Below are 13,961 nucleotides of genomic sequence, written 5' to 3'. Positions count from 1 at the left end.
GATGGAATATTAACAGGTGAGGTACAGTGTATGACAGTCGATAGGTTTGCAGATATATAAATGACAGGGGGTTTGACTACATATTGTACTGACTCGGTGACTGTTGCTCCACTGAGCGGCCCTGTGGGGTAATGTAGCGTCAGTAACATTAGCTTCTCTTCTCCCTATCCTCACGTATAAGCGCCTCACCACTCAATTCCATGAAGTGTGTTTCATGATGAAAGGACTGGAGATGCATTTCAGTCAGAAAGCATTGTGGCGCAAATTTTGGCAGTGGTTCAATATGATTTACCGATTTAATATACAATGCGTGACCTAGGTTGTTCGATCCAGAATATGGATGATGGTATTGAGGTACATGCAGCTGTTGTTATACAAATTGGTCAAATGGTTCAGAAAGAAGAACATGCCACTATGAGGCGCGCACCTTATGTAATCCCAAGCTCGCACCCGCGATCTGCCAATAAACACAAACAAGTATGGCAGTGATGGGTATGAACATTGAAATGCAGCGTTCAAAAGATAGAAAGAAGAAAATAGGTATGAACCATTTTTTTTTCCAACTGTGATGCTATTAGACTATAGGGTGATGCTTACAACAGGAGTGCCTATGGTAGAGGAGAGAAGGAGAGATCAGGGGGGTAGAAGACACAGGAGGATAAAGATTTAGGCTTCGCTGCCGCAGCGTCCATCAAACACACAGAAGCCATTTTATGTACTATGATCAACCTTTTCCCGTTCTTCCACCCGCCCTGAAGGGAATGAATGCCCAGACAAAGGAGTCTGACTGAGTGGGCAACCGAGGTTATTACATAATGCAACAATTTGCTTTGTATACCTGAAATGGCATTGTCCTCACTCCCTATCATGTCAAACTGAAACATGACTGTTGTTAGCTGGTTTCCTTTCTCAAGAAGTAGCCGGCCGGTCATGAAGAGGCAACGTAGTCATTTGTTATTGACCATTTGCAGATCATAGTATAACAAACAAAGGCACTCCGTCGCCAAATTCCCCACGATGCGGACTTGCAGCCATGGGTAGCATCATCACAGCTGGGAAAAGACTGGCAAATGACCGAGACATACTCCGCTGCGAATGGCACCTCTTCGCTCTTAACCGATTTCAAGTGGCGCTTTGAAAAAAAAAAAAAAGAACCACAGTATTTATATATTTTTCATGTAGTGTTCCTGTATGTGCACCATGGCGATTCATCCTTTCTCATTCGATCCAAGAGAATCATCCACGTCATATAACTCTATATCATAAACTATTTTTGTCACTCTATTTTAGCGTATTATACCGCTCAGCTATATTTTCAATATACGCTGAAGGTAATCTGGGAAATGACGGGGTATAATACAGTTCTTGTTTGGTTTGGTTAGCTGGGCAAGCTGCAAAGAAGTAGGCAGTCATGTGTAGTTATTTTTGTTGGGATGGCCGGGTTTCACAATTCCCCATTTGGAACCCACAGACTTTTTTTTTCATTCCCAGTAAGGAAGATAGTGTCCCACTCCATGATGGATTCTGAGAAGTGGGTATAAGAACGATCTGGACCTTCATCTCCATTTCTTAGCATGATGGTATCCGTTTACAAGGTCGAGATAGACACACACGTTGATAGTATGAAGTGAAAGGCTTTACCATTTACGGTAAAAGTGACAAAAGCATCATTTTCAACGGAGCTCAGGGAATACTGTGGGGTGGGGGTTCTCTGCAGGGCCCCCCACGGAAAATACAAATTCGAATTTAGCCGATTGGGTCAATGAGGACTGTTCCTTGGATTGACCAATCAATGGCGCTCCACATAAAGCGGCGGGCTAAGCCGTGGATGATGATGTGCATCTAGTTTCGGTGGGGTGTAACAAAAAGTGCTTGGAGTCTTTTCTCTGTTCAACCTACTTTTCTTATTTTTTAATATACTCTTTAATAATCATCACTTCTACAATGCCTAAGAAACTCTCTACTTCCAGTAAAAAGGCAAAAGACGTAGCTCAGGACGCCAACGCTGATCAGCCAAAGCGATTTAAAGTGACCCTAGCATGCGTCGTATGTCGTAAGAAGAAGGTCAAATGCGATGGAGTTCAGCCGGCCTGCTCTCGTTGCAACAGCATGGGCATCAGTTGCGAGTACACCGATCCTCCCAGAAAGCGCGGCCCTCCTAAGGGCTATGTCGAGGTTATTGAGAACAGAGCACATCGCATCGAATCTTTACTTGGGCGAGGGCATCTCACAGGTGACCACAACCACCCTGGTAAGTCTAGGAAACCTTCAAATATAGGCTAGGTAGTCTCACACTAATCTGTCCTTTCAACAGCATGGAAAAGCGCTAAACTTATCCATCGTGCATCTATCAGTAATAACATGGCTACACCCAACCGCCTTCCACAACGCCATAGCATCAGCGCTCCATCACCACCGGTCACGGGAGCTGATATAATACCATTCCCAAATGTTTTGGGAAAGCTTGGTGAAAATGGGGTGGTTTCATCGTTGGCTCCTTCGCCTGTCAACACGTTTTTTGATTTACTGCAAAACGGTGTTCATCAACTGGCTCAGAGTAATGCTCCATCTTCCTCGGAGTGTGAAATTGTAAGTGATTGCTGTTCAATTTTTGGTTTCGAAGCAGAGATAGAAATCGACTGATTTCCTCCCCCGAAATTACGTTTTCCCGCGTTGTCCTGACTCCTTATTTTTTTAATACCAGCTCGCTCCAGAAGTATCAGATGCCTTGGTGGACAGCTATTTCACGCACTTCAACCAAGTATTTCCAGTATTGAGCAAGCCTCATTTTGTAGATCAGATGAAGCAAGGACCTTCATCGGTCGATCCATTGTTGTTGAATGCGGTGTATGCTACCGGAGCACAGTACTGCCGTGTTACGAAACCAGACATGCCAGTCAACGCCGATTTCTTTATTACCCGGTGTCGAGTTTTACTGGAGGAGAATAGTGAAGAAGCGACGATGTCCCGACTTCAGGTAAATACTCTTTTGAAACTAGTTGGAAAAAGTGGAGGGAAAAAAAAAAAAAGTTTAAAGTGACTAACCCATGTTCCCCCGCTCGCTTATTAGGCATTGGTCATTTTGTGCTGGGTCTCATTTCTATTAGGTCAGCCACGGAAGTGTCTGAAATTTCAAGATCTGGCATTGGCTTATATCAACGAACTCAACATTTGGCACGATACAGAAAACGACTCGCAAAGCTCTTCCCAGATGGATATGGAAATGAGACGGCGCTTGTATTGGGCTTTGTACATCAATGATAGATGGGTGGCCACCACTTTGGCTTTACCGTGCAAGATTATTGAGCCTTATACCTCTTGCAAGCTACCCATATGCGAAGATGATGAGTTGTGGGCTGGAACTCAAAATTTAAATTCTGAGACGGATGCAGAACAGGAACCACTTCATAATCATCAATCCAATCAAATGATGGCTTTTGCTCAAACCATCAAGTTAGCTCGTTTAGTCGGCGACATTAATCGTCAATTCTATTCGCCTACCAGCCGCGGGCCTTGTTCAGCAGCCGTGTTTGCTTCTATGGATGCTTCACTGACACACTGGTTACTTAACCTTCCGCGCTTTATGCAGTATGAGAAACCAAGCGATGACACCCCGCCATCACCCGTATCCCGACTATTCCATATGCTCTACTACACCGTTCAGATTTTGTTGCACCGCCCCAATCAATCTCTCTCTGCTCAGTTGAATCCTTCTCAACAAATGAGTTTGAATATCTGTAGCTCTGCCACTAAAAGCATAACGCATATCGGAGAAGAGATGATCCGATACAATCAAACCGCCTATCTCTTCAATACTTTCGTGTTCAGTGTCACCACTGGTTGCTCAGTTCATTTGGAGGCTCTGTTTGCAGGAAGCTCACAAAATTCAGTAGCCGCCAAAATCAACTTGCGACGAAGCTTGCGTGTTTTAGGTGAATGTAGCCGAAGCTTCATGTCCTCAGAAAATCTTGAAATCTTTGTATCAAGACTTTTGGAGAGATGCGAAGTTAGCTTGGATGAAGAGAATGATGGCGAGGAACAACCTGGGCATGTCTCCAATGCTGCTAGTGATCGACGCTTGAGTATCAAGAGACCCATGGAAGATCCACCCAATAATCATCAACCAAAGCGGTCATCGGTACATTTGGAAGCCAACCCAGAATTCAAGCAAATGGCAGCACGTCGTTATTCACACCCGCTATCGGTGGATCCTTTGCACCAAATTGCCTTTGGGCACGTCATGGTGGATCCTACCTCTCCCGATGCAGCTACCATGGTGTCGTCTTCAGGATGGCCTGCCGATCCCAACGCGCAACAGTTGTTCACTGAGATGGATTTGGAAGCTTTGTTAGGTACACCTAGCACACCCAATATGGCGTCCTTTTCTCCAACTTGGTCATCCTCTGCAGCGTCCACCATGGAAACGTTGATGGCAACTGCTGCTCCTGTGACCACCATGAGTCAAAGTATGACTGCATTATTGGAAGACACTTCCAGTTTCTTCGATATGTTGGACGCTCAAAAGTCTTTACCACCAACCGCCATGCCTATTATGGCGACCACCACTGCTCCTGATGCGCTTCATAATTTTTTATGGAACGGCCCTGGACCTGAGTCGTTGAACTCTCTCTCATCGTCCCCAACATCATCTTCAGGGCCTCATTCACCTGTCTCTCCTACACTATCCACGTTTTCTGCCATGAATACTCCTCAGGCAAACGCGTTTCAAGGATACAGCAAACCTGAACTGCAACTCCAGCATACTCAGCAACAACAACAACAACAGGCACAACAACAACAAGAGCCTCAGCAGGAACCTGCCTTTAGTCTTTATGACTTTGCAGTACCTCGCGATTTCTTATCTGGAGCTATTTAAAAGTTTGGGACTTTAAAGAACAAGAATTTCCACTATCCCCCACATTGTAATGCGCATACCTTTCATTATTTTTCATCCAAAATCTGTGATATTCTTTTTTCGTTGTATTATTTGTTCTTCATTCATTTTTAGTAACTCGCGCTATCTTGAAACTGATAGTATATTTTGTAGTCGCCTCGAGGGTTTGCTCAACTTCTCATCATCCACATTGTGCATATCTGAAAATCTTGTATAAATCATGCTTTATTACTTGTTGCAAATCGAGAGACCTATAATGAAATATCGCAGGCTAAGAAGGAGGTGCATACAGCATTATACTGTGTGAGGTGCTTTGGTGAAGCCATCATCAGACGGCTGTTCCGAGCTTATGTAGTTATGAAATAGCTGCGTTATGTACTTCGATCACCCTAAACCTATAAACAGGTAGGCCCTGCATTGTTTCTTCAGAGAGAGGAAAGTGCCATCCTGTAACATGCGTGGAAGTTTTTTTAAATGTTCCTGGAGAACCTTGATTTCTTAATGTTTGTTGTCAAATTGGAAAACATCTAGAAACTTCGTGGAAGGCGATGGGAGGTTTCTGTGCCTATGCAGGAAACCCATATTACCTTTACAAATCTCGAAAATATAATAAATGATGTAATTTTTCAACAATGCATATGCATGTCTTTGTACAGAGTGCTTACATCTTTTGATTAGTGAAACATGAGGTGGGTTGAACTAATTATCTTTGGCTCATGTTCGAAAATGGGGTCGCTGGTGTGTTGGGTTACATGAGGGAATGGACAACCGCTGATTACGATAACATAGCAAATCAACTAATCATACTCCAAAGCTTGAAGCAGCAGCATACTGTAAAAACAACCATCACCGTGACCACCCAGTATCGGACGTTGCATAGTTTCATTTTTCTTGGTGTGAGGCGACATTATTCGACTGGGATATACAAAAAGAACCGTCCAGTGTTCCAACTTTGAAATTCTCCACTTTCCCCCATTCCACCTTTACCCAAACACCTGTGGCATGGCCAGCCGGAGACCGAAAGATGCCAAACACAATTGGAACCAGGAAAATGTTGCCAACGGCTGGAAGCAAGTATACCTTCCAAAAAGCTTTAAACTTCCGTTGAGTTTCCTCATGACGTGCTGTTCAGTACAATGGAAGTCCACCTTTTTCAATCAGCGAATCTAACTGAACGATCCCTTCTATAGTACTCCCGAAGTTCTGAATCTTAGTTTAGCTTCATTGCAAGTCAATGGCAGCACACAAAAGCCATCGCCTAACCAGCACATTCCAAAGCCTTCACCGCGATCGTCAACATCGGCAAGTCGGCAATGGGATTTTACAAATAGTAACGACAGCTTGAATGTTACCGACTGGAAATCTCCAGTTGGCATTACCATAACTCAAGGCCGCGAAGAGATCTTCCTTGCAACACAAAGCTCACCTAAGCCGGCGGCGGACGAGGCTACGTACGGCGGCGAATGGGTAGACCTTGATTGGCAACAGAAAGGCGTTAAGGGCAGCAAGAAACATAATCCATTTGTACACTATACCACTCCACACGATACTCGAGCTTTCAAGCTACAGGTTACGGCCAACGATGCTCCCTACTTTGTTGAGGTAGAAGTTGATCATGAAGCGTTTAGAGACCACCCCATTGTTCCCAGCCGCGAAGAACTCCTCAATCCTCCCGTTCATCTTCTTAAACACAACACAATGCCTTCCAAAGAACGTAGTAACAACACTGATCGCGGTCAGATTCCTGGAGTTCCCGTCATGAGAGTCTTTGGCCCATACGATAATGTAGATCAATATGCGCATACACAATTTGAATTATTGCGCTATGATTGTCTCATACCTTTACAAATGGCCATTACCAGTTACAAAACCATTTGCAATCCTCCCACTATAACCGATCAAACTGAAGCCGCTTCCTATGCGCAAAGATGCGAATCCCTTCAGCGGAACTTTCGTGTTTACGAAAATGTTCAACTGGATAGTCTTGTGTTTGGATTCCATCAAGTTGTTTATCGAATCAGCTTTCGTTTACCCTATGGTGTTTCGGTGAATTGGGAAGCCTCCAAACGACTCATTCCCGGCACACTTGTCTTGTTGTCCAAGGATGGTTTTGAGAAGGACATCAAAGTCGCTTGCGTATCTCATCGAGAAGTCAAACCGCTGACAGGAAGAAACCGATTCGAATTCCTTCTCGACATCTCGGTAGAAAACGACAACGATGCTGATCCTTTGGGGTACGGTGATCCGAATGGAAACAGTACACCTCATGTGATGCTGGAAGCGACTAGTGGCTATTTTGAAGGTATTTGAAAACATTTTGGAAAAAAAAAAATTCAATTGAATTCTAACCTTCTTACGGACAGCTTATAAACACATTATGACTGTCTTACAGGATGTGACAGTTTCGACCTTGCCGCTTGCATCTCATCTCATCAATTTGGATAAGAAAATTGGAATTCCAAAGTATGCTCAATTGAAACGATTCTATGATCTTTCTCTCGAACCCCCTACTGTGAAAGGAGAACCACCCAAGTTTCCTGTGGATATTACAAAACTCTTCCCACCCTATCCGGAAATGGGCTTGGATGAAACACAATATCGAGCTTTACAACGGATCTTAAGTCGAAAGGTGTCTATCGTTCAAGGTATTTATTGTCTTGCACATTTTTCAAAGTAGCATTGATTTAGTTGTTCACTCATGCTTTATGATAGGTCCACCTGGTACTGGTAAAACACATGTCGGTCTGGCTGCCACTCTGATTCTATTGAAGAACTTTGAAAACGACATTTCGCTTGGACCTATTGTCTGTATCTGTCAGACAAATCATGGTAAGCAATCCTCGATAACTCTGTGATTCTAACCCAGATTTCATCGCTAACCGATCCATTTGTCTCCGCTGACAGCCATTGATCAGTTTTTGGAACATATCCTCAAACACAATCAAAATATAGTACGTGTTGGTGGTCGAAGCAAATCAGAAGCCTTGACCAACCACACCCTGTATGAGCTACGAAAAGCAGAAAGAGAGATGGGTCTTTCACGTATATTTCGCAAGAGACACGAACTTCAAAAGAAAATTAATGACCTGCTATTCGAAATGTATGAGGAACCATGTGTTTCCATAGACTTTATCACTAAGGCACGACTCCTTTCACCGCAGCAAATCGATAGCTTAAGGCGGATGACAGATCCTAACCAGATCAAGGAGAGGAAGAAACATCCAGACGATGACCTAGATGACGAGTGGGTCATCAATTCTGACATCCCAACTAATTTCACTAATAACCGTGGCAAAGATAACCAAGAAGGCAGCCATGCCAACAAGGAGCCTGTCGTGAACAAGAAACCTCCCAACCCTGTTGAACTGTGGCTTGGTGGAGCGGTCAGTACTGTCCATCCATTGCAAGCTTTACCTGGCTATGAAGAATTGGATATCGCCAAAGGAGAGTTTTTGGAGCAACAAAAGGGCCTGGTGATTGATAAAGAGGCTGATGAAGAAGATGCCATGGATGAAGAAGAAGTCAGAGAAAACATCCAGAACTTCAAGGATGAAAGCAACAGTAGCAATAGAAAGGATCCCTGCATTGGCCTCAACCGCACTTACTGGTTTCAACCATCCAATCCAACCAAAGGGGCTTCCCCTGTGAACAATGCTCCAGGTGCCAGCAACAGTCTTGCTGAACGTCGGGCTGTCAACTATGATTGGAAAGACAATTCGGTGGGCCAACAGCGGAGAACAAAATGGCAACTGAGCGACGACTGGAGTGTGTGGTGCCGAGGGTCCAATGACCTTAGAGAATGGCCCATGGCAGTTCGACTCCAAGCGCACCGTGCTTGGATGGATTTGCGAAACAGAGAAATTGTGAGAACCATTCGAAGTATCACGAAACAGTATGGCGCTCTGTCTCGAGATTTCAAAGCCATACGGACAGCAACGGATGCCAAAATATGCAGGCGAAATCGCGTTATCGGTATGACCAGTACCGCTGCAGCTAAATACCACCATCTTTTAGAAGCGGTTAAACCACGTGTCATTATCTTTGAAGAAGCTGGTGAGATGTTGGAGTCCCACATTATCAGCTCCATCACTTCATCTACACAGCATATCATTCTCATAGGGTAAGAAGCATATGATAACCAGATAAATGCGGAGAAGCAACATTGACACATTATGTTTATTTAGAGATCAGCAACAGCTCCGACCTAATCCATCGGTATATGCACTGGGTGAATACCACAATTTCAATGTGTCGCTATTCGAACGCTTAATTGTCAATGATATGCCATTCACCAGACTATCCCATCAGCGTCGCATGGCACCCAAGATACGAAGTCTAGTCAACCCCATCTACCGCAACCCTCCGTTGATGGATCACCCTTATGTACATACCTATCGATCCATTCCTGGCATGATGCAAAACTTGTTCTTCTTAATTCATAATGAGCCAGAGTCTCATATCTCGGAGTCTGCCTCAAAATATAATGAACATGAGGCTCAGATGGCGGTACTGCTGACATCGTATTTGATTATGCAAGGCATTCCACCCGATATGATCACCATCCTTACCATGTACTCTGGTCAGCTACGTAAATTGAGGGAATGTCTTCGCAAGGAGCGGCGAATGGGAGAAGATACCAACCTTGTTCGAATCAGCAGTGTCGATGGATTTCAAGGCGAAGAAAGTGAGGTGGTAATTCTAAGTCTGGTGCGAAGTAACAGCATGGGAGCCATTGGATTTCTTAAAGTCGTCAACCGAGTCTGTGTCGCATTGTCCCGGGCGAAGAAGGTAAATGGGGCGGGCTCTTTTGCTTTTATTGCCTTATTTGCGTTTTTATGGCCATCCTCCAATGAGCTCACCGACATTTTGTCTTGCTTAGGGAATGTACATTATAGGGAACGGAGCTATGCTGTGTCAACGAAGTGAACTGTGGAACGAAATCATCGGGAATCTGGAAGATCAACACCCAGACTGTATCGGCGAGCAGTTGATGCTACGCTGTCAGCAACACCCGGATCGAGTGACATCGGTTCGATATCCTGTTGATTTTAAAGATGTTGAAGAAGGTGGATGTGGGCAACCCTGCGAAATCATCCTGCCTTGCGGACATAAGGTAAGTGGGGGGGGGTTGCGTGATAGCGTCTATCTAACCTTAAACTAATTTAATTTTTGGATTCGTTTTTCTATCTAACTATCGGCTTAACCTATTCGACTTTATCAAATTTCAAGTGCCCCGCCAAATGCCATGTTTATCCGCATGAGGACAACGTCGTGTGTCGCCAACCCTGTCTCTTGACGCACCCAACGTGTGGCCATGCCTGCCTACGTCAATGCCGTGAACCATGTGGAAAATGCCTATCTTTCGTGCGAGTGCGTATGAATTGCGGACACGAGATGGAGATAGCCTGCGGTGACACGACACCCGCCAAATGCAACAAATGCCTACCTTCTTCGTGGTAAAACTCAGATGGAGGAGGAAATTTTCAAAGAAGTCCCAATTTAGCAATTCAACCCTTTTTTGATCAAATTGGCAATCCTTTTGATTTATTAACCGATTGGAAATAACCCAGTTCAAGCCCGTTCGGTCTGAAAAAAAAACTAAAATGATCCTAGTAGCAGCAGGTCTGGCCGCTGTTCCGAAAGACAGACGACTTGAATGGAGACGAGATGCTCCAGGATGACATGGTAACTCACAATCGCCCCCCCAAAAAAAGATCGACACTTGTACCATATCACCACCACGGAATGTGTTCCAATAAAAAACTTGTTACAACAATTCCTTGGGGTCATACGACCTTGCAGATTGCTGATAGAAAGTGCAGCCAAGCGAGCGGAATGCTACAATATGTCTGTGCTCCCGATGCTATGATTCGTCAGGCTTTAAAGTCGAGACACATGATAAAGAATACTCGTATTTAGAAAATCATTCCCTCCGTGGAGTTTGCATCTTGTTCTTTCTTTCTTTCTCTCACACCTTGGCCCTGTTTTTTTTTCCTGATACCTCACACACCATGCCCTTTGCCACGGTACAGCCAATGCTGAAACGCTCACGGTTTCATGCTCCTCAATCAGCTTTGGAGCATCCCAACATGTTTGATTTACACGAAAATCTGCTTCATAATACGATAAAGTCTCACGATCGTAATCTATTTCTCGACTATTTGACCGATCAACGACGAATGGTCCACTCTCCCTTTGATAAATTGGCTGCTACCACCACCGATGATGACATGGCCTCCAGCCCATTGTCTTTGGACAACGATATTCTAATGCCTATCGATATCACTAGCTGCTTTGGTGAACAATTTGATTCTCACGAGTCTCACTCCATCACGTCTTCCGACGATATCACGACATTTAGCTTTGAGTTTGAAGGACCAGGGACGCCTAACTCACCACCCGAGACCCCTACCACTCAAAATATCCTATGTGATGCTCTCTCCAAGTTTAGCATCGCGTACACTGAACAAGGCATCAAGATGGAAGCCAAAGTCGGCAATGTCAGTGAACTAAGAGCATTAATGAACTCCATACCCCAATTGTCGTCTCAAACCGATGCACCCACCACGCCAACCGACCACACGACTTCCATCATTTGTCGAAATAAAAACATTCAAACTCGGCCAGCCAATTTATTCGAGCGAGCGTGGTCGGCCGGTCAAAAAATTTGCCAACCATCGCACAAATCCCAGATGAGCCGTAAACAGATCATCGACGCATGTATACAAACCTACTTTGACTGCTGGGTACGATATCCGCATATCTTGACCAAAGAAGAATTCAAGACGTATTACGATAGCTTTGAAAACCCAATGGATAGCCTTCTGGTGAATGCCATCTGCTCCACCACGTACAAGCATACTGTCACGCACCACGCCACTTCTCCTGAGATGGCCACGTTGGCCTGCGATCAACGAAAGATTCAGGAACAAGAGAATTATTTCTTCAACAAAGCACGTGTGGCTTTGGCTCAATCCTTTGATGTCCCGGATCGATACACCGTGATTTCCTTGCTGTTTCTCTCCACCACCGCCGAAAGCTGCCAAATCAATCTGTACACTGGCATGGCCATGTCTGCTTTGCATCAGCTGAAAATATACCCTCGCATGGCCAAAACCGACGTGGAAGAATGCTCCTATGAAAAAGAAATGGATGCGCGATTATGGTGGTACGCCTGGACCATTGACCTCTATCACCATACCGGTGGCAGTCCGAAAAATGCCCCACCCCTTCCCTTCACGGGTGAAATAGCCTTGCCCACGTTATATGAAGAAGACATTGACGAGACTGAAATTGGCCTGTTGGTGGAAGTTCAATGCATACGCATCTGGCGTATTCAAGCCGATGTTGTCGAGTTCTTTTACGAATCCGACCCGGAGACCATCATGTCAGCTGAACAGCTCAATGGGTTTGAGTCTCGTCTTGAGGCATGGCGTGCCGAATTGCCCTCGTATTTCCAACTTGACTCGGGTTTTGAGTACGGCTCAGAAGATATGTTCCTAGGTTGCCTTCGCCTCCACCTCGAATACAACGCCACCATGATCATCCTTCAAAAACTCTTCATTCCCGACCTCAATGACCCTACCCCTAGCAAATCTTCTCTTCTTGCTCTCAACAAGTGCTTGAAGACCGCCATCTCACAGCTCAAGCTCCTTAACACCTGCCAGAAACTACCATTGGGTCACTGTGGTTTCGATCGGGATGAACTGTGGAGAGCCTCAGAAGTCGTCTCCTTATCCCTTCAAATCTACAACACCGTCCGATCACAAGTAGACAAACGCACCATTTTGAATGGTGTTCGCAAGTCAGACCTTGAAACTGGCCTTTATCGTGCATTGCATATTCTCAAGGGGACAAGAGAGTGGCAAACCAAGAGTATGAATTGGACTCAAGTCTCTGACTGGCTCGATATTGAAATTCAAAAATTCAAACTACCCCCTGGCCAAACCGACGAAAAGATGATCAACAACCCTGCTACTTACTTCACTGCCAATCTCAAACCTGGTTGTCTTCGTAAGCTGTCTACTTCAGACGACCTTGTTCCCGTCAAGGATGAAGACCGAGAACCTACCTTGAACACCGTTCCCAAGCGCCGCACAAGCTCTTCTCCCTCCACCATGTTGAGTGTCCTCTCGTTCCCTGTCGGAAACACCGCCTCCAAAAAATCAACCCTTGCAGAACCTGTGGTCTCGACGGCAAAGCCTGCCATTCCCATCCAGTTTCACAATAATTTTGGTCCTTCCCAACCCTATATCCAAGACAAGACTCCTCAAAGCAATTTTGCTCGAAATTCTACTAGTCATTCTGCCGGTAGCAAAAACCAACCTCGCTTCAGGTATTTCAATCCAAGGAAAATGAACAAGTTCATGTTTATTGATGAACATCCTGTGCTGTAAACGGACGGTTTGGGTCTCCTCTTGTTATTTTATCTCTGTCTATCCCCTCCCCTTACAATGCTGTATTTTACCGAAAGTCGTGTAGAGCTCTCAATTTCTTCCCCATTTTACTTGCTCTCTGTGTAATTGTGCTTATTTTATTTGGTCTTGTTTGTTACCCCCTTCTTTCTGTGCACTTTTTTGTTTTTGTTATGCTTATTGTTTCCTTTGCTTCATAGTCTTCATATTTTCAAACGACCTCTTTCTGTATCATTCCGTGGCTTATACTCATTGCCGATCATTATTCATTCCTCTGTACCAACAAGGCAGTATAATAACAAAAAAAGTATTGTATTGACATCAAAAGTAACTGGTCTGCTCATGTCTTTATTTATTATGTATGCCGCTATCAGAGTTACATACCAAGCGCGGTATCATGAGGATCCGAGTGCTGCGCATGCAACAGCCTCCCGTTGGGTCATCGAATACGTCGGGTGACCGTAGGCTAGGTTACATCCATGGCTGCAGTATGAACATGACATCCTTGGGCGGCGGGCGTATCGCGTATAAATGCGGTTAGCAGATCTTTAACGACCGAAGCCAAAATCATGATAGAAAGGTTAATACTTTGGAGTAATTCAAAAAGCATTTTTTTGGGGGGGGAACGGCTTCTTTCATTTTCGCATACCTAT

General features: G+C 44.7%; 3 protein-coding genes across 3 annotated transcripts; all 3 read left to right on the top strand.

Moving 5' to 3' along the window:
- Positions 1-1,893: 1,893 nt before the first annotated feature.
- Positions 1,894-5,143, top strand: K450DRAFT_217747 (uncharacterized protein). Its single transcript, XM_051585090.1, has 4 exons — positions 1,894-2,251; positions 2,315-2,589; positions 2,705-2,977; positions 3,071-5,143. The coding sequence occupies exons 1-4, from the start codon at positions 1,945-1,947 to the stop codon at positions 4,874-4,876; spliced, it is 2,661 nt and encodes an 886-aa protein (XP_051449733.1). The 5' UTR covers positions 1,894-1,944; the 3' UTR covers positions 4,877-5,143.
- Positions 5,144-5,867: 724 nt separating this feature from the next.
- On the top strand, positions 5,868-10,423 carry K450DRAFT_217738 (uncharacterized protein). The gene is made up of 8 exons (XM_051585089.1): positions 5,868-5,964; positions 6,085-7,196; positions 7,258-7,539; positions 7,607-7,723; positions 7,799-9,014; positions 9,079-9,682; positions 9,774-10,007; positions 10,124-10,423. The coding sequence occupies exons 1-8, from the start codon at positions 5,897-5,899 to the stop codon at positions 10,352-10,354; spliced, it is 3,864 nt and encodes a 1,287-aa protein (XP_051449732.1). The 5' UTR covers positions 5,868-5,896; the 3' UTR covers positions 10,355-10,423.
- Positions 10,424-10,679: 256 nt separating this feature from the next.
- Positions 10,680-13,480, top strand: K450DRAFT_217736 (uncharacterized protein). Its single transcript, XM_051585088.1, has one exon. It carries the CDS (start codon positions 10,906-10,908, stop codon positions 13,288-13,290), a length of 2,385 nt encoding a protein of 794 aa, XP_051449731.1. The 5' UTR covers positions 10,680-10,905; the 3' UTR covers positions 13,291-13,480.
- The last annotated feature ends 481 nt before the right edge of the window (positions 13,481-13,961 follow it).

Source organism: Umbelopsis ramanniana (assembly GCF_025399195.1).
Source record: "Umbelopsis ramanniana AG unplaced genomic scaffold K450scaffold_1, whole genome shotgun sequence".
Classification (NCBI taxonomy): Eukaryota; Fungi; Mucoromycota; class Umbelopsidomycetes; order Umbelopsidales; family Umbelopsidaceae; genus Umbelopsis; species Umbelopsis ramanniana.
This window is presented reverse-complemented; position numbering and strand designations above follow the sequence as displayed.